Source organism: Hydra vulgaris, chromosome 03 (assembly GCF_038396675.1).
Source record: "Hydra vulgaris chromosome 03, alternate assembly HydraT2T_AEP".
Lineage (NCBI taxonomy): Eukaryota > Metazoa > Cnidaria > Hydrozoa > Anthoathecata > Hydridae > Hydra > Hydra vulgaris.
In genome coordinates this window covers 55,674,140-55,696,607 of record NC_088922.1, presented here as the reverse complement: position 1 = coordinate 55,696,607, position 22,468 = coordinate 55,674,140, and the positions used below count along the sequence as shown (strand labels likewise).

The following is a 22,468-nucleotide window of genomic DNA, read 5'->3' as shown; positions in this document are numbered from 1 at the left end:
CCACATGGGTTTAAGGTGACAAATTTCCATACGGATACCACATGGGAAAATCCGTCCCACGTAAATCCCATCAATCCCACACGGAACCCACGCGTAACCCATGTGGGACGCGGTTTTATTTTTCACTGGGTCCTAATATAAAAAAATCGGTACTTAAAACGTCATAACTTTTTGTAGGGTGGTTCGATTTTGAAAATTTTTTCACTTTTGGAATAATGAAATAAAGCTCTTTTTAATGATATATAACAACCTAGAACTTGATGAATTTAAAAATTTCATGTAACATACCTACTTAAGTATTGAGAAATTAATAAATAAAAAGTAATCATCTTCCTGCCTTATTACTTCACTATTGGTATTGAGATTAGTTTGATCTATAATTAGCCTCTTTTTACTTATGCTAGATGTAACTTTTTCTGGTGAAATATTTGAAAGATTTATTCTTGAATATTTGTATACAGGAGGCTTCTTCTTTTTTTTTCGTGAAAAATTTTGCTTGTTGCTTTTTCCAGAAGACATTCCAATTATACACAAGTACAACTTGTTTGATTTAAATCAAGAATTGAAAGATTCATAAATAATGATTTTATACCACAACCAATAATAAACATTTTAATGTGACAATTATTATAAGAAAATGTGACTTAAAAGCATGACCAAAAACACCGCAGATCAATATTGTATAGGTAAAAGAAGCTTTACAAGATTAGTCATTTTGGTCATCTAATTTGGGTAAAAAAAGGTCTCAACTTTTCGTTGTTATGGCGTTGCTAAGGCAAATAAATAAACTAGCTAATTAAATATGTTAATTTAAACCCTTTGAGTTTGATCAAACCTAAACAAGTCATGTATCAGCAGATAGAGGATAAATTTTTATATAAAAACAATAAATTACCTATTTTTTCAATTTTTGATCAAAAATCTCTATTTTTCATAGGTCTAACTCCTTAAAAAGTTTTATTATATTTTATTTTTATTCAAAAAACCAATTAAAACCACTACTTTTTTAGGACTTTAAACTAGGTGATTTCAATGAAAATCACTGGGTAATTTGAGCATGCTCATATTACACAAAAATAGCATCTTTAAATAAAGTCAAAACTAAATAGTTCTATGCGTTGTTTTTCAAGCCAAAAATGATTGGATTTTTAGCTAACATACTTATCTTTATGAAAAAGTTAATTTCATTATTTTAGCATCAAAATTTCGCGCCGCAGATTTATTCATGCGTGATGATATTATTTTAAAAACGCAAAAAATTTAACAGCGTTTTAATTAGATGATACCCGCTAATTATTGCATATAGATTTACGCTAATTGTACTGATTCCTGTAATCACCGCATAAAGTCGATTCAAAAAATACATAGCAACTTTAATTTCACTGCTTACATCTAAGAAATCTTTAAGTATGCTCATATTACCAAGGTGCTCATATTACCCTAATCTACCCTAATGCTATATTAACTATCCTACCGACGACTTTTTCGGCGACAGGTCTTTTTGTTACAAAAATTCGGTCATCGTCAAGTGGTAGCGCTATTGACAATTTATGTTTTTTAAAAACTAATATATATAAAATATATGGTTATTGAAGTTTATAACTGTTTTATTTTGAGAGTCTTAGCTTCTAAGAATTATTTTATACTTATTTTTTTATTTGAATTTACACATTTCCCCCACCTTATTGGATAAATTCTTGCTTTTTACCTGATCCCGGAATTTCCCAAGGTCCCGGGAAATAATTCATTTATGTCCCGGAATCCCGGGAATTAGATTTTTACGGGAAATGAGAACCCCAAGAAGTAACCTCAACTTACAATAACAGTAATAGCTCACTATTAACACTACCTTCTCTCTTTAAAAAACAACCGGGTTTTCTTTTAAAATGGAACGCATTTACAAACTAAAAGGTGATAACGGTATGTATATCCTGGAAAATTAGTTGTATTTCATAAAAATCACTATAGCCTTTATAAAACTAATAGCACTGTAATTGTTAGTCACAATAGTTAATAATATATTACGATAAAAGTAATATATCGTGATTATTATTTCTGTTGATAAAAAATAATAATATTTTGATTCCCTCGTTCTAATTAAAACGGAAACAAATGATAATAAATTGTTAATTTGCTAAAGACCTATAGACACTCTAATAGAAATAAATTGCTATTTTGCTAAAGACGTTTTACTAATACAAATCAGTCCTTTGAAAAAATAAATCAACTGTTTGCAATTTTTTTTTGTTTTAATTAAAATAGTTGAACTAAAAAACAATAATAGAGTCATCACAGTGATGAATGGTTGCTTAACAAAATAAAGAAAAAAGATACTTATAAGATTTTTGCTCTGTCTTTAAGTTGCTATAATATCAAATTTGTACCCAAAATTCTTTTGTCGTTAGTTTTTTGTTGAAATAAGAGGATGTATATATATAAAAAACTCATTCATGGATACAGTTTAAAATGCATACTTATACTTTAATATTATATTGATTCATATAATTCATACTTTAAATTCAGTTATATAAATAATAAAAATCTTCTGGAGCTGTACACAAGTTTCCTAAAAGATAATAAAAAAATTCATAGAAGCACCGCATGAATTCTTGGGAGCTACACATAGATTTTATTAAAAACACTTCATTATATTTTTAGTAAACATTTTTAACATTCTTTGATTTAAATATCATGGATCAAGTTATCATACGAGAAAATATAACAAGCTTAACATAAATATAAAAAATAGTATAGGATTTTTTTATAATTTAATTCATATTAAATTTGTATAAGTAAAGAGTAAATATTTTAAATTTCAACATTGACAAGAAAAGAAAATTAAAAAAATCAAGTATTGCTTTTTTTTTAGTAAGCAATATATTATATAATATATTACAATATATTATTATAGATAAGTTTTGCTGTTTCTGTTCTTATTTAAGTTTTTTTTTCCAATATAGGAATACATTATTCATAATATACATGATATTATAGAAAAGTCTAGTTTTTATCTTTTATTTTTACACAAGATTAAATTAAAAAAAACAAACAAACATATTTTAGATGAATATTTGAACTGTGTTGTTGAAAAAGCTATTTGCTCATTAAATAATGATCAAGTTATTGCAGTTCCTACAGATACTATCTATGGAGTTGCTGCTCTAGCCCAATCTAAGGCTGGTGTTGAGAAATTGTATAGCATTAAAAACAGACAAAAAGAAAAAGCAATTGCTATATGTGTTGGGTCAATTGAAGATGTTAAAAGGTTAGTATTTGGTAGTAAAATATTATATATCTTGTAAAATCATAATGTTGAATCATAAGGTTGTGCTCAATAACATATTAGAGTGTATAGACTATATTAGTAAAATATAGTCTATATTCTTTGACTCATATAACATAGCATAGACTATATTATACATGAGTCAAAGCCTAATATATAAAATATTATCTCATTTAGATTTTTTTAATTAAATTTTATATTAATTATTCTAAAATATCATGCCTAATGTATTAAGGTACTGTTTGCAAAAAGTAGCTCTTTTTAACTACTCCAGCTAGGAGACTGTGCTACAACTATGAATAAGTCAAGTTTTCTTTACACTTGAATCATGCTATAAGTAACCCAAAATATTAGACATAAAAAACCATCCCCACCACCTAACTGTTTTAATACATCTTTTACAAGTATTCTGGTCTGCAAACTAACCTTCCATCATTTGAATCTTACTTCTTGCAAAATTCACCAGACTTGCTTGCTTTTAGTAAGACTAATCTAAATTCTGTTATTTCTTTAGATGTCAATGTTGATGGGTACTATCTTTTGATTCACAAATACTTCAATAGTCACATACTTGGCTTGGGGGTATACATGTGTATCAATTCACCTATTCGTATTGAAATTAGGTTCGAATCCTTTGGCCATTCATGTGCTTCCACTTAGCACTTCGTTGCTCTATCACATTTCTCTTTCTTGTTTATCTTGTTTATCATTCTCCTTTTCCCCAAGACTGCACTCTTTTAGATGTAATTTCTGATCAAATTGACCATGGTTTTTAATTACATTATAAATAAATAACTTCGACATGTTTATCTTTTAAATAAAGTTGCTAATGATTTTAATGTATCAATAAAAGTTGCATAAATTTTTATTTATATTATTTAAATATATATAAGATTTTATTATAATAAATGTAATTAAAAAAAAAAGTTTAAAATTTATAAGCGACAACTTTAAACAACGATTGTCTCTTTGATAAACTTTATATAAGAATCATTAAAGTTTATACACTCAAAAAGAAGAAAGAATTTGTTGAGAAGAAAAAAAAAGATTTTTTTTTGCTGTTTGAATTAAATAATTTTAATCTTTACTTATGTTTTTATAGTATTGAAACACATTTAAATAATGTAACAAATCACTGCTAATGATTTTTTATATAAAGTATTAATGAAAATCATAGATATTTTTTTATATTTATATAAGTATGCATTTTTTATTATGTCTTTAAATAAAAAAAATTTCATATAATATTATATTATAAAAACATTAGTAAAGATAAATGGTTCAAAGTTATTTATTCCAAACATAATTTAAATAATCTTATCATTATAGTGTATTATTTATTTTAGTTAAATTTTAATTTTATTTTTTTGATTTTAGTTTTTGTTAAGTTATTTTTATTTTATTTTTTGTTATTTTTTTTTACAAAGATTTATTTGCTTCTTTTAGGATAAGTTTTTTTTAAGTTTCTTTAAAGTTAAGTGGTCAGTTTTTCAAAATCAAATAGTATTTACCTGGTCAAATTATGGCTTAAAATCCAACTCCTTTTTAGCCAAGCCTGCTACTCTAAAGCTGACTGAGATTCTTTTTGTAAATTTCATGGCAGTCCTTGGGCTGATGTCTTTTCTTTCTCAGCTGATAAATACGCCTCCTACATAACCTCCTAGAGTCAAGTAAAAATGGAAGCTTTTATTCCTTCTTGTTTGTTCAAAGTCAAGCCTCATTCTACTCCATGGTTTTCACTTTCTTGTGCAGCTGCTATATCTAATCATAATCATTTTTTCATCTTTTTCGAAAGAACAACTCTTGAGAACAAAAGCTATTAATTATTGTAAGAAATCGATGTAAAAAAGTGCTATCTGATGCTAAGCTTACATCAAAAGTAGCTTTTACTCAAAAAGTTGTCTCTCTTTGATCGCTTAGAACAAGCAGCTGATCTTGAGTCTGATCTTACTTCTGAATCTCACTTCTGATTGGGGCTCACAATGGCTTGTAAACTTCAACTCAACAAAACTCAGTTGTTTACTGCAAACAACTATTGCAATACTGTCAACACTACCATATTAATGAATGGCAACCCTCTCACTGTGTCCTCTTCTTTACGTCTTCTTGGATTATCGTTTACTACTGAATTTCATTGAAACTATATATAAAATCAATTGCTAAATTAACATCCGTTAATGTCACTTCTCTTTATCATGCTTGCCATTTTCTTATTTTTTATTCCATTCCCTATCTCTACAAATCTCTTATTAGTCCTTGTATGGAATACTTTTATCATATTTGGGCTGGTACTTCTAATGATGCTCTTTTTTTTCTAGACAAGAATGCAGTTGGACCCACTTTATCTGCTAAGCTTGAGATTCTTTCCTATTGTCATAAAGTTGCATCTCTTTCTCTTTTCTACCAATCTTATCATGGTTGCTGCTCAAAGGAGCTATCATCTCTAGTTCCATCAACTAAAACTCATTCTTGCTTGACTCCCCATTCATTCTTCCCCATTCTTCAACCCTTTGGAACTCTCTCTCTTCTTCATGTTTTCTGACTCATACAACCTACAATTTTATAAGTCTTCTGACAACTGTTTCCTTGCTCTATAACTCTATTCTTTATTTTCTTGTAATTCCCAACTTAGTAGTGGTTTCTTGCAGCCATGTTAATAGTGAATCAGAATATTAAAAAAAAAAAATTGCTATTAGAAAATTTAATTCTAGTGGTGTTTTTACAAAAAAATGTTTATCTACTGAGTAAGGTACTACTGGGTAATTAGATTCAGAATTTCAGTTTTATTAAAAAATTGAAATATTTTTTTATAAAAATGTAATTCTGAATCCCATTATCTAGTAATTTAATATATGCAGGTAATTTGATGTTTTAATCAAAGAATGTTAAAAATGTTAGAATACTAAAAATATAGTGAAGTCTTTTTAATAAAATGTATTTGTAGCTAGTAAGTGACCGGGGCCCCGGCCCCAGCTAAAAATGAGACTTATCAGTTTTGATAGCGGGGGCTTGAAAAAAATTTATAATACTTTATATATTATAATTTTATGCTTACATTTATTATTTCTTAAATACTGGCATAGACTTATATATTTTTAAAATCTAATTTACTTTAAACAAGATTGGAAGCAACTACTATAAAGTTATGAGTTACTTTAAAATAGAGAACAAGTTAAAATACTAGGAAATGTATAACTGAAGACTTAAAAAGTTGTAAGTTGTATAAAAAATGAAGATGGGTAGGAGTTATAAGGTATTTTTTGATGTTCAAGGAAAAAAAATTAATTAATAAAAGTTTTATAGCATGAAGGGACAGATACAGTAAAAGGATGCAACTTGTTGAATAAAAAGTCTAGCAAGAATGAGTTTTGGTTTATCATTATAGAGATGGTAGCTTGTTTGAGCATTGACCATGATAGTATTTGTAGAAAAAAAAGAAAGAAATGCAACCTTACAAAAATGGGAGAGTGGCTCAAGTTTGACAGATAAAGCAGGTTTAATTACATTTACAATGTGCTTTTAGACAAAGTCTAAAAGACTATCTTTCAGACAAAGTCTAAAAGACTTTGTCTGAGAGTAAGAGGGTTGTTATTTGTCAATATAGGAATGCCAACAAGGTTGCAATATTTTTTTGCAGTAGATAAATGAGTTTTGTTGTCTAACAAAAGTTGTGGATTATTAAGTCAAGAATTTAAACCCATAAGCCACTGCAAGCCTTAGGCTGTTACAGAAGAGAGATCAGATTTGAAATTGGCTGCTTGTTCTTAGCAATTAAAAAGTGAAGATTTTTCCTCAAGACAAGAGTATAAAGTTGAGTTGTCAGCAAATAGAACTTTAGAGTTCATGAAGATTGTTATTGTAGGTAAGAAACAACACAGGAGCAAAGATAAAACCTTGTGGTACCCTTAAATTTACTTGAAATAAAGAAGAGGGTAGGCCTTTAAGAATAACTTTACTACTGCAGTTAGAAAAAAATAATTTAATAACCTCAAAACCTTAATATAAAGAAACTAGGAACAGAAGAAGACTAATGGAAGGATAGTTGGAGAGGTCAAAGTGTTTTCTAGAGTTTTGAAAAATTGGAACCACTTATTTAGCACTTTTTAAAAGTTTAGCAAAAATTGAAGAGAGTTCTGGAGAACACTTTTTTAAGACTATGATGGAAATCATATCTGGAGCACAAACTGTAGAAGTGTTTATTTGAAAATTAATTTTACCGTTGTATTTTAATAATGGGTTAATTTGTTTAACATGCAGGAAGAGCATGGCCGATATATTCAAGTGTCTAATTAGATTAAGATTTCTTTGCAAATAACTCTGGGGAGAAGTAAAAAGATCAGACCCATGAATTAGAGATAAAATGTTAGACTTACTTTAGTTAATGACACTGTTGAAAATTAACCAAAAGTCTTTAGAATCTTACATCTGAGATATGATACAAGATTTAGTAAACTGAGAATAACAGAGCTTAATATCAGACAAAACTTTTTTACATTGGCTTTTTACAGTGATAAAAGAATATTTGTTCTTAAGAGAAATGTTCTTATAAAAAAGATTTTAAAAATGATTTATGTTTAATAAAGCAACTGCTCAAGATGGTGAAAAATGTGGAGTAGAATGAGGCTTTTTAGTTCTCTTAAATTGAAAATTTAAGAGAATTAATAAAAGCTTCCGAACTTTTAATCCATAAGGAATAAAAGCTTCCAAGATGAACTTTATGCATACATATTATGGATAAAAATATATATGTTTCAGGCTTGGTCGGGAAGCGGGAGCAATTGCTCTCATTAAGTGATCACAAAAATAGTATTTAGTTGCGAAAAACTGGCCAGACTTTTTAGTCGTTTTGAGAACATTTCAAAAAAGAAAACAAAAAAAGCGCAAAAAAGATTAATTGGACCAATGAGAGACAATTACAATAAAAAAATAAACTAGGAAAAGAAAATAACTATTAACAAGAAAAAACTTAAAACAAAATAAATTACGTTTAGAACAAATATTTTTGAAACATCGCTCTTATAATTTTTTTATAAAAATTATAAAAGTTAGGGTCCCCAAAATAGTCAAGAAGATCTTTTCTTTAGTCATTTTTACGCTGTGGCACTTAAAAAGGCCTCTAAAATAAAAATAGCCCCTAGCCCCGAAAAGTCTAACAAGATTCTAATAAAACTAACACTAGCTTTAGTTTTATTTAAGCTAAATTATTTTATAAACAAAAATGTTAATTTTTTTAATAACTATTTTAAGTTTCGCGTAGTTTGAAAATTTTAACATATTTGAAACAATTCTTCTTAGTAAGATAAACAAATAAAATAATTAAATCAGTGGGTTACTGTAGAAATTAACTAGACAGAAATCAACTAAAAAGGTTAAAAATACTTAATGAAGAGGAAGCGAAACTGCTTCACAATATCGCTGATGATGTTTAGTGAGTGGGCTTTTTAATTAGTATTTAAAACAAAAAAAAGGAACTTTAAGTATAATGAGTTTGTAAGAACGGCAACTGTAATAACTGTAAAAGTAATTAGAGTTAGTAAACCAATATCTAAGAACTTAAAAACTTTTCTTTATATCTAATAACTTTCTATATATATATATATATATGTATATATATTGTTAATTCACATCCTCAAAGCCAAGAGGGCCACTACAGATGAGGAGGCTACTTATTTGTGGTATAACCCTCTCTCAACTCTATAACTCTGAAACACGAACCTTGATGAACAAGGCCACTGCGCCAAGAGTTTAGCGCGGTACTACCAGGGGCGTGGTGGGGATCGAACTCGGAACCTCTCGCTTATGAAGCAAGCGCTCTACCACTACACCACTACCACATGTATATATATACATATATATGTATATACATATATATATTTGTATGTGTATATATATATATATATATATGTATATATAAATATATACATGTATATATATATATATATATTATATATATATATATATATATATATATATATACATATATATATATACATATATATATATATATATATATATATATATATATATATATATATATATATATATATATATATATATATATATATATATATAATATATATATATATATATGTATGTATATGTATATATTAGGGTGGCTCTTAAAACAACATTTTTGAAAAAAACCTGTTCCTACCCCTTTACTTTGTTCTATATAATACTAAAACACTAGGTTTAAAATTTTTTTGAACAAAAAATTATTTTAGGGGTAGCTCAAGACCCTTAAAAATTTGATTGGTCCCTAAAATTTTGAAAATAAAAGTTCTTCTAAAGTATGTCAACCTGGTACTCAAAAGAAGCGAAATTATATAAAAACTTCAAAAACAGTAATCACTTTACAAAAAAAGCATGTTTAAAAAAACTATTTTTTCAAAACTTGAAAATAATGACTTTTTTTATTTTCAGCTTAAAAACAATAGTTTTTATGCATTTATTTAACAAAAAAGTTATTTTTTTGTAAATTGATATATATATATATATATATATATATATATATATATATATATATATATATATATATATATATATATATATATATGTGTATATATATATGTATATATACATACATATATATATGTATATATATATATATATATATATATATTTATATATATATATATATATATATATATATATATATATATATATATATATATATCTATATATATGTAAATATACATATATACACACACACTTTGTATGGATGTTTGTGCTTAGTAACCAGAAACTTCTTGTATGTTTATTTCATAATTAGTTTTATTAACTTTAATGGTTACTGACAATTTCATTGAAAATGCTATTATTGTTGAAAGTCTTTTTGTTTATAAAATAAATCATAAAAATTGCTTTGAAAGGTTACATTAGAATAAAAAACAGATACACAAAATTACATTTGCATAAAAATATATACTTTTTAAATAAAAAATAAGAATATACTAATAAAATCAATAATATATAATAAACTTTCAAAATTTTGACAATTTAAAAAATATATTTAAAACAATTATTTTTGTAAACAAATAATAGTTTAAAAGGTTTACGTCTTCGCAGATATGGCTCCAAGAATGAGCCATAGTATTAAAGTAATAGTTCGTTTGATAGTATATTCTTAAAACAATTTATGCTTGAAATCTCAAAACTTGGAATAATACAATTTTTAAAACAATTCAACAGAATACTCCAGAACAGCGGTGGCCAGAAAGACGCGAGAGCCGCATATAAATAATTACATGTGCCGAAGAGCCATAATAAATATGTTGCTATGCCAACTTCATCTTTTAAAAAAATAATTGGCGAATGTAAATATAGATTTTTTATACATCAATATTTTGATTTTTTAAATGGAAATTGTACTTTTATAAATAAACTTAGTATGTACACAATTTATATTTAGAATTTAGTTTTTATTGCAACAAAGAATGTAAAAGCTATTCTTTAAATGTAAACTTAACTACATAAAATCTGATTCCTTTTTATTTACATTAGAAAACCATTTGTAGAAAAAATTGAGAAAGCATCTCTAAATCATAATTTTTTTTTGAATTAACTCAATTACAATAACCATAAATTTCCTTATAAAAATAATTGTAAGCAAGATATAAAAATCTAAAGAAAAAAAGGTTTCTTTGAGAAAAATATTATTTTAATGTATTTGAATTAAACTTGGTTTTATTTGAATTGAACCTGCTTATAACCACTTAATAGCATAAGTTGCTAAAAACTGCAACATATCAAATAAATAAACGACTACGCAAAAAAAAAATTTCAATGAACTTCAATTAAGTTCAAATTACTTTTATTTTTACAATTAAAAAATATCTTTTCAACATTCAGCAAAGAATTAGACATAAGAGAGAGAATTCTTTTTATAACATCAATTATTTTTTGTAAAAGACCATTAGAAAATTCTTCTTATATAATAACTTGCATAATTTACTATAAATTTATTAGGCACTAAGGTTTTCAACACTACTGGTAAGTTTTTAAAATCTGGTTTCAAGCTTGTAGTTAATATTCTAAGCAAATGTTCACTAGTTAGATTGGCACGATAATTTGATTTAACAAATTTTATAGTCGAAAATAAAGATTCACATATATATGTTGAACCAAAAATTGAAATAAGTTTTATATTAATCCTTTTTAGTTGAGGGTACTTAACTTCAGGAACCATTTTCCAAAAATCTAATAAAGCTAGTGTTTTATGCAGCATTTGAAGATTTTGATCTTCTTGGAGATCTAGTAATTCTATTTCAAATTGAGATGTTTCTTTTATTATATTTAATTTATATTATATTTAATTTATATTATTATATTTAAGTATATTTTCTGGTATTGGACAACCATACTAATAATATCAATTAAAAAAGGGTTTACTAAAAATGCTAATGATGATTTAAGAGCATACAAATCTTTAAACCTGTTTTGAAAGTCTTCGAATAAATTCTGTAGTTTTTCCCAGTATGATTCAATCATATGATCATCATACTGAATTGTAGAATTAGGATTATGAATCATCTTCTTCATTTGAGGAAAATGATTAAAAGTTTTTAAGGTAAGATCTTTCTGAAATAGAGCAATTCTTTTTTAAAACTAAATATAGTCTGAGCAAGATCAGATATATTTTTTATTTTCCCCTGAAGTGACAAATTCAGATTTTGTAAATGTTGCATTACATAAGTTAAAAATAAAAGATCTTGCAAAAAATTCACACCGTCAAAGATTTTAAATGTCTTCTGCTTTTCAAGCAAAAAAATTTAAATTTTTCTAATAGTTCTACAAACCTATAAAGAACATCACTACTTGAAAGCCACCTTACAGCACAGTAAAATGACAAATCACTTGGTTTGTCAGCAAGATCCAATTCACTAATAAAATTTTTAAACTGCCTGTGATTTTTTGCATTAGATCGAATATAATTTACAATCTCCAGCACTGATATAAAAACAATCGGAAAATTAGAATGTTTCGCTGCTAAATGTTTTAGATGAATCACACAATGAACTGGGATAAACTCTGGATCCTAGGATCACTATTTAGTAAACCCATAAGCCCAATGTGTTTTCCAACCATCGCTGTTGCACCATCTATAGCAACATTAACAAGCTTGTTCTTAGGAGCATTGGCTTTCACCAGAACAGTGTCAAGGGCTCCCTTTAAATCAATTCCACGAGTTGTGTCTTTTAGCTATACTAAATTTAGCAACTTTTCTTTCACAAGTACATCTGATGTTTCATATCTAACAAATACTGCCATTTGAGGTTTATCTTGAAAATCTGTTGATTCATCCAATGCTAAACTGAATGCTTCACAATTTTTTAAGTCATTTAACAAATGCTTTTGTTTTACAAACTCTCCATTGGTGTAAGGATGTTTACTTATTGCAATGTTCCAAGCTATAATAAAACTTGCTTCTGTTGCAATATTTGATTCTTTGCTGGAAGATGAAATATTCATTTGTTTAACATTACATGTCTTATTATGAGCTAGTATTGCAAATTAAACACATAGGTTTATTTTCTTTTTCAATAAATTGTATTTTATCGTATTTTTCTGTCTAATCACCATGAAATGATCTGTTCTTGTCCTCAATTTTTTTTTTCTTACTTTTATTGTGAAGTGCTTTATTGTCACCTTTTGCTATATCCATTTTTCAAACATTACGTTTTCCGACTATGTATAATTCAAGTTTTTCTTATCAGTAAATCAATAAAACTTTTGAAAAGAGTCGCAATGACGTTTTAAGAGCCGCATGCGGCTCGCCAGCTGCTATTTGACCATCCCTGCTCTATTTTGCTTAGTCAGCATATTTTTGAACCAACAGAATTAGTTTGTTCGTAGATTTGGCGGGATTTTAGTGTTTGCAAGTATTATTTTTATTCTTCTGCAGCAAGATGGTTTGAGAATGTTCAAGTTTATGTATGTTTACATGTATGTCCGTAAAACAAAAATTTTTTGTTTTACAGACTTAAATGTTCTCAAAACGACTACAGAACCTGGCCAGTTTTTTGCAACTAAATATTATTTCCATGGTCAGTAATCCGTCAGATGGGTGTGTGGTATGAGTCTAGCAAGACAAGAAAAGGAAGTATAATCTTAGACAGATTAGAAAAAACGTTGTATTGAACAACATTTGTTAGAAAAGATTAAGGTAATTTAGGTATCAGCATGTAGAGAAATAGCATTTTTAGTAGAAAATGGTATTGGTAGTAAGTAAGATAACTTGAAGAGAGTGCCTTATATATTGCATGAATGAGCTTTAGTTAAGAATAAAAATGCTCTAGATGGTTTATATTAGAGAAACAGCATAAAAGAGTAAGGCTAAAGCCTGATAATGATAATTACTGTCATCATGATCATGATGATGATCATCATTGTAATCATGATCATGATGGTGATGATCATGATCACAATGATGGTGATCATCATTGTCATCATGATGGTGATGGTGATCACGATCATAATGATAATAATGATGATAATGATGATTATAATGATGATTATGATGATGATCATGATGATGATCATGATAATAATAATAATGATGATTATGATGATCATGTTAATCATAATGATATTTATATACGCATATATATACAAAATATAATATGAATTTTGAATTTAAAAAGTATACTTTAGGATGTATAAATGTTTATGCAGCCCCAGTCACTTACTATTTGTAGCTCCCAAGAATTTATGCAATGCTTCTAAGAAGTTTATGTTTAACTTTTAAGACATTAATGTTTAGCTCTGGAGGTTTTTTATTATTTATATTACTGAATTTAAAGTAATATAAAAATATAAAATATTTAAAGTAGAATAATATGATGTAATATATTAATAAAAAATGAGTATGAGAAATTAATTTAAAAGATTAACAGTTGTTAGAATTTTAGAGTTTCCCTAAATTAAGAGTCTTACAGTTAGTAGAAGAAAAAATATTATATATATATATATATATATATATATATATATATATATATATATATATATATATATATATATATATATATATATATATATATAAAATAGTTTTCCTTAGTTAATTAGTCCCTAATAATATTTAAAAAAAATCTTTAAAAGTATATCATATTGGGTCTCGAATGAAGCAAAATTATATAAAATTTCACTTCCTTTTAAACCCAACATAATATACTTTTGAAGAACTTTTTTTGATAGTATTAGGAACTTGTCTGATAATCAAGAGTCTTGAGGGACCCCTAAATTGTTTAACTCCAGTATTATTTTATTATATAAAACATATTTAGAGGGTGGAAGCAGAGATTTTAAAAAAAAGGTTTGATGAGTTTTTTGGCACTTTCTAGTATATATATATTTACTTTTTTATATTTGTTTTTCTTCAAACATATAAGTTTATATTATTAGTATATAACTATAAATTGTAATTTAATTTGTTTTTTAAGAAAGGCAACCTTGCTAGTAATACTATTTGACTAAGGTTGAAAAAGGGTTGTTTTAGAGAAGATTAGATTTAATAAAATAATGCTAACAAATTCAGGCTTCGATTTGGCCTAGTTTTGGGTTGATAGTCTCTGTTTTTCCTACCCAGACCATTTTCTCATGTTCTAAGAAAGCCTGCTATACAAATATAATAATTACATTCATAATTATCTTTTTAGATGGTGCTTAGTGACCATTTCTGATAATGTATTAGAAGATCTTTTGCCTGGACCTGTGACATTAGTCTTTCAACGATCCTCATTGCTAAATCCTGATTTAAACCCTACAGCTAATAGTATTGGAGTTCGTATTCCAAAATGTGCATTTATTCAAACGCTTGCACAAAGATGTCAACAACCAATAGCACTTACAAGTGCTAATATTTCTTCTGCATTGAGTTCTTTGGATATAAAAGTAGGTATCCATTTTATAATAAATTCAAAATTGTAATGATGTTAATTTATTTTGTTATTATACAACTTTATATATATATATATATATATATATATATATATATATATATATATATATATATATATATATTTATATATATATATATATGTATATATATATATATATACATATATATATATATATATACATATATATTTATATATATATATATATATATATATATATTTTAAGCATCTTTGCTTCCAACAAGGCTTGAAGCAACCAATAATTAGAGTTGGAAGTTACTGGAAGAAAATAGATGAAGATTGTAGAGCAAGATAATGATTGATAGACAACTTAAAGGATTACAAATTATATGAATCAGGAAAGCAATATGAAAGAAGCGAGTTCCAAAAAACAGATGTTCGAGGAAAAAACTAGATGAATAAGAGTTTTTGGAGCACTTAGGAAAAGTAACAGAAAAAGGATGAGACTTAATTGAATGAAGAATAATGCAAGAATTAGTTTTAGTAGATGGCACAAGTCGCTAGCTCTTTAAAGCAGTGCCCATTGTAGTATTTGTAGAAAAGAGAAAGAGAAGCAACATTATGACGATGTGATAATAGTTGGAGGTTGGCTGCTAGAGCAGGTTTGACTATGTTTACAATGTTATTTTGCACCTTGTCTAAAAGAGAAAGGGCATCATTTGAAGATCCGCCCCATATATGGCAACAGTATTCCATACAATATTTGATTTATAGAGAGATGCTGGATTTGAGATTTATAGAGATAAGAATAGAATCCGAATTAAGAAAGTGTCAAGTTTGATAAAGAGATAAAAACTTAGCAAATGCTAATTTTGCAACGAATTTGATATATGGTTTCCAAGAAAGATTGTTAGTAAGAGTTAATCCTAAAAGATGAAGGGTAGATGACTCATCGAGTGCGTTACTGTGTATATATATATATATATATATATATATATATATATATATATATATATATATATATTTATATATATATATATATTTATATATATATATATTTATATATATATATATTTATATATATATATATTTATATATACATATATTTATATATATATATATATGTATATATATGTATATATATATATGTATATATATATATATATATATGTATATATATATATATATATATATATATATATATATATATATATATATATATATATATATATATATATATATATATATATATATATATATATATATATATAGACACACACACACACACACACACACACACACACACACACACACACACACACACACACACACACATACATAAGTCATTTAAGTCAATAAAATTTACAATAGTATTATAAATAATATTACTTAAAATTAATGAAAATAAATATCTTATAAACAAATAAAGATAAAATTATTGGGATATTTTTCTAAAATTAATTTTTGAATAAAAATCAGTTTTCATTTCAAATATGAAAAATAAATTCTAATTGGTTTTTATGATGCTCAATGTAGTCACCTCTTTTTTTTTTTTTTTATTAGAACCTTTATAACTAAATAGAGGTATGAAACATCATTTTTAAAGCAAAAAAATTTATTGCATTTTTTGTATTATTTAAATAAAGCCTTTTACTTGAAGCTTTTTAAAATGTTGAATTGGTATAGAATTTGCTAATTTATTTATAACAAAATTTATTTATAACAAAATTTATTTATAACAAAATTTATAACAAAATTTATTTATAACAAAATTTATTTATAACAAAATTAGCTATATCTTAGTTATAAGTTTTAAAATTTTTTTTATATCTTATGTCTTTTTAAGGTCAAAAATTTATTAATTAATGAATGGTAATTTTTATCATACTATTGGTATGCTTAAGGTTAAAGGGAGGAGTGAGGGGTAATTTTTTTATCATCCTTGCCTTTCTCTCATAAGAAAATATATTGTTTTGAAATATTCAAGATTATTTTGTGGTTGAGGTCAAGGGTGGGGAAAAAGAGTAAGTATATAATACATTTAAAATTTTTTTTTTTGAAAAATACTTTTTACTGGCATAAAAAGATTAGTAAAATATCTACCTTAATTAGTTAAAAAGTTGAAAATTTTCTACCTTAAAAAGTTAAAAATTTTCAAATTAAATTTTGGGAGGCCTCATAATGATTCCTAATGATTCTGGAGTTACAGGGTGTCTGCCAGATTAGGGAAATCTGAGAAAATAGGGAAAGGTCAGGAAATTCGAATATTTACAAATCGGCGAATAATTAGGGAAATTGGGTTAAATTTTGGAAAAAATCAGTGAGATATCTGGGAAAATGGCTCTTCATCAAACTTACGTAACTTAAGTTGTATATTCTACACATAATATAAAATTTTATTTGGCAGATAAGTTTTATGAACTTCTCTTGATATTTTGAAGGTGGGTTGTATTATAGCTTATTTTTTTGCAATTAAAGAGGATTCTTCCAAAAGGATCTAAGTTCTGAAGTTAAGTTTGGGAAACTTTAAATTGAATCAAGGAAAACAGGTAGTGGATCAAGAAAATATCAGGGGAAAATCAGGGAATTCCACTTTAAAATATTGGCAGACACCTTGATTTACTGGTAATATCTGTTTTTATGCTCAGTATTGTTTCACATTTTTAAGTTTATCTTTTTTATTCATTTAATAGTGCTTCTAGATTTTTCTCATTTATTCATTTAAAAGTGCCTCAATTTTTTGTTAAACAAATGAAGAAGTAAGTGACAGACAAGATGGTGTAAATGTCATAGGATCATTATCATAATCTTAAATTATTTTGTTTGTTATTGTTTCAGTAATTTAATGAAATATTTTGTTGGCAGTTAGTAATCATCACTTAAAAATGTAAATGGATTAAAAGGCCTTATCTTTTTTTTTAAACTTTGTAAAATAAAATTAGAAAAATATCTATTTTAATTTAAGTTAAATTTTTTTTTGGAAGCCTCCTATATGACTAAAAACTTTTTTTTCTTGTTAACAAGAAGACAAGATCTTTAGTTATATATGAGATTTCCAAAAACAAATTATGGTAGATATTTTTCTAATTTTGTTACTCCAGTAACAAGTATTGTTTTAAAGAATAAAACTTTTAAAAATACCATGCCTCTTAAGTATACCTAATTTTGATATAGATAAATTAACAACTAATTTATGCAGACTCTGCATTTAAATGAGCTACATGAAAGGCTGTATTTACTGTATTTACAATTAAATTATTTTGCTTTATTATTGGTATTTGATACATGTATTTTAAGTTGCAAAAAGGTCACAAGTAAATCAAAAAGTCAATCAAGGTGACATCCCCATTTTGACAATCAAAATAAACTAATTTATATACTTTCATTATTTCATTTAAATGTAGTTATGGTGCTCTAAAAAAGTTTGATTGAATTTAAATCTTCCATGTGATATTTAAAATTTGCCATTTAAAATTTTCCATGTGATATTTGAAACTGTCATATGATATTAGAAATATGATATTTAAATCTGCATATGATAACAATCTTGTTGAACCAGTTATTTTTTCAAAAGATTTTGATGTTGTGCAAAACCATCTTGATAAGTTATTAGAATAGACATAAAAATAGAACATAGGTTTAAATAATGGTAGATATAAAATAATACACTTCGGTAAAAACAATCAAAAATTTGATTGTTATATGATTGTTATTAAGAGTAATATCAAATTATTAATAACAAACAAACGAGATTTAGGAATTCTTTTTTCCAAATGTTTATGCTTGATCGTGATCACCGCCAGCCCATTAAGTTTTTCCTGAGACATTGAAGTACGCAAGTTGGACTTCAGCAACTTTAGTTTTGAAAAGCTTGGTTCTGCTGATGCAACTTTAACAGGAATAGTCAACAATATTCTATAAACAATCATCGCATTGGGTAAATAATCAAATTACTTCAAATCTTTCAAAATCTCAATGGGTCCCATATTTTCTTAAGAAAGTAATTTTCTAAGCAATTTCAACTCCACGTATAATTCATCTCCATCAATATCAGATTGGCCATCCTTCGTAAGTTCATTCTGAAGATTTGTACAATGACTTTTTAGACTATTATCCTCCGAAGAATGCAACTTGTCTGATGTGAACAAAAAACCAAAAATATTCACATATTCTTGATATTGTTCAAATCTTTTATTCAATGAAACAATTACTTGATCAACAATGAAGAGGAAATAGTTAGCTCTTCAGATGATAATGGTGGTGGATTATCATTAGCACTTTCATCAAAATATTTTTTCCTGCGAATTTCTCATCTCTAAGGAAAAACAGAATCAACATTTATTTCAGCAGCAATCACTTTAGAAGTAACAAGGGCATCGGAAAAACCAGTTTCTCTTTATTTTTTGAAATAAGGAATAAACCCTTTCACTTGAATAATGGCAGTATCAATGATCATATCCTTTGATTGTAATTTTTTGCTAATCATATTCACAGTAGTTAACACTTCATGCCAAATGACTATTAAGATAAAAAAATCAAAGTCTCCAAGCTCATTGGTTGCTAATGATTTTGCTTCACTTCTAAATCCTGAGTCACTATCAGTTTCTGCAACTTCAAGCAAACCTTATCGAATATCAGCCATTTGAAATCTTATAGCTCGAACACTATCAACAGAAGTCTCCCAATGAGTAGTTGACAGTGACTTCATAGTCAACCCTTTAACATTATCTTTCAAGATACTCCACCTCTTCGTAGAGTTTGCAAAAATTGTGTAGATATGTTGTATAACTCCAAAAATGTCTTAAGCTTTACCACAAGTTTTGGTCACATCACTCGATGCTAAATTTAGACTATGATAACCACAAGGAGTGTAGAGTGCTTGAGGATTTTCATCTAAAAGTCTTTTTTGCACACCTTGATGTTTACTTTACATGTTTGATCCGTTATCATAACCTTGACCTCTTACATTGTCTATGTCAAGACCTAAAGCCTCCAATTCTTTTGTCAAAACATCAAACAATCCTTGCCCACTTGTGTCTTTGACATTCAGAAAAGATAAAAACAATTCTTCCACAACAACACTATTTGAAGAGACATCCACATATCTTAAGATTAAAGTCATTTGCTCTTCATAACTGCAATGAGGAGTACAATCAAGAACCACAGAGAAATATTTAGCTTCTTTTATCTCCTTGATAATTTCACATTTAATCTTGGAAGCAAGCTCAAGTATCAACCCATTTTGAATGTTATGTCCATCATTTGTAATGTGCCTAACATGCTCTTGAACTTCATGGTCAAACTCAGCCAACATCTCAATTAAACTCAAAAAATTTCCATTGCTACTTTCATATAATTTCTTCTTGCTTCCACGAAACGCTAAATTTTTTTTTTGCAAGAAATTTCATGACTGTAACAATTCTTACTAACATATTTCTCCAATGCTCTTTCTCTTTCTCAAATATTTTTTGTGCTGTTTAATCAATAGTTTGGCCCTGATTGAATCTTAAACGCAACTCATACCATGTAGCCATGTTCTTCAAATGCTCCACACTTATTTCATGTTCTGTTACTCTACTTGTAAAATGAGACCAATCCTCAAAACCATTCGACAATTTTCCTATTCAAATCCCCTTTTTAAACACTTTTCAACAAAAACAAAACACTTTATCAAGCTCTTTTAAATACACAAATTATTCTTTATCACACTGTTCTCCATTAGGCAAAGTTCTACTGTAGAATGAGGATAGGAATCGTCTTTCAAATTTATCTATAGGGCCTTTCTTAATAATCAAGTCTCTCTAAGGAACCTTATTTGCTAAGGCATCAATCATCTTAGAATCTAAGACATCACAATTTATTGGATCATGTATATCAATAGAAAAATCAGCATCATCCAAGTTGGTCTCATCATTGACAAAAGGATTATCAACATCGTTCAAGTTAGGCTCATCATTGACAATAGGATTATCAACATTGATCAAAGTAAGCTCATTGACAAAATTATTTTCAACATCATTGACTAAATCATTATCAATTTCATCATCGTTAGGTGTAGAAACTTGAGATTCTTTGAAAGTAAACTTATCAAGTAAAGAAGTAAGAAAGTAAAGAAGTAAGAAAGTAAACTTATCTCTTTGAGAATTTTGTAGCTCTTCACTTTTCTTTTTTCTCTTGCGGTTTTCATATCCAGATTCATACTTTCTAGTTCGGGCCATAATTAAAATCAGTAATTCTTCCCCTAATAAGAAATAAATGGATTCAAAAGCAAACCCAAAAAATTGAAAACAAACGAAAAAAAAGTTAAAAAATAAAATAACTTTATTTTTTTTTTTTTATCCATTTATTTAACCCAAAATTGAAAATTACAACTTTTTTATGTAAAATAATTTTACAAAATTAGGTTAGGTGTCACTCATATAGTTAAAAACTAGTCATTGGAGTGACACCTAAATAAAATAAACAAACAAACAAAAAATTCAACAGCAATATTAAATAAAAGCAAGCGTAAATTAAATTAATTAAAATAAAATGATTAGGATATTATAAATTAAATTAAAAGACAAAAAAATATGAAAACACTCAATTAATAACAACAGTGAACAACAATAAAGATAATTAGCAACAACACTACAAATAATAACAAACATTACACCAATAAAAAGGCAAGCACAAAAACTACAAAATGAAAACAAAAATTACATAACGAAAAGGCAAACGCAAAAATGTCTACAAAATAAGATAAATTATATTTGTTATTCTTGGTGAAAACAGAAAAGCATAAAAAATTTGTAGCGGATTATTTTAGTTTTAATTAGTTCTTTTTATTATTTTTTTCGAACTTCTTTTCTTTTAACTTGTTACTTCACTTTTAATTGATTGTTTTTGTTATATTTTATTAAATCTATTTGTTTGTTTTACTTTTTTATTCATTTTCTTGTTTTATTTTTTCTTTAATCTTTTAGTTCGTTGATACCTTTTAATATTTTTGTTATTTTACTTTGCTTGAGAAGTTCCAAAATTAATTAATTTTTTTTTGGGGACCTATCTCTAAATGGGAGCCCTGTTCGAAGAACCGGGGTACACATCCTGTAAGCTGGGCCTGTAAATACCACGCTATTCGTAAATATTTATTGTAAATTGTTCAAAGTATTTTAAACATTTATTAACTATATTTTAGTAAATTTAATTTTGGTAGTGATTAATATTTTAAATAAATAGTAATGAAATGTTTAAATACTTTAAACAATTTTTAATCAATATTTACATTAATAATATATTTACATATATTAAATCACGCAATATTTGTAAAATTAACCAAATGGTTTTA

The 22,468-nt window shown here is 26.5% G+C and overlaps 1 protein-coding gene and 1 pseudogene across 2 annotated transcripts in view; one reads left to right on the top strand and one right to left on the bottom strand.

Annotated features, from left to right (window-relative positions):
- The first annotated feature begins 1,770 nt into the window (after nucleotides 1-1,770).
- The window catches only part of LOC100201449 (threonylcarbamoyl-AMP synthase), a 28,101-nt gene continuing 7,403 nt past the window's right edge, over nucleotides 1,771-22,468 (top strand). Inside the window, exons 1-3 of one of the 2 annotated variants that reach the window (XM_065793732.1) lie at nucleotides 1,771-1,920; nucleotides 3,064-3,265; nucleotides 14,938-15,172. In XM_065793732.1, coding sequence (XP_065649804.1) covers nucleotides 1,887-1,920; nucleotides 3,064-3,265; nucleotides 14,938-15,172 — 471 coding nt within the window. In that variant the 5' untranslated portion in view covers nucleotides 1,771-1,886. The remainder of the gene's footprint in view (nucleotides 1,921-3,063; nucleotides 3,266-14,937; nucleotides 15,173-22,468) is intronic. The other variant, XM_065793733.1, reaches the window with a different exon arrangement.
- On the bottom strand, nucleotides 18,837-20,857 carry LOC136077842 (zinc finger MYM-type protein 1-like; annotated as a pseudogene).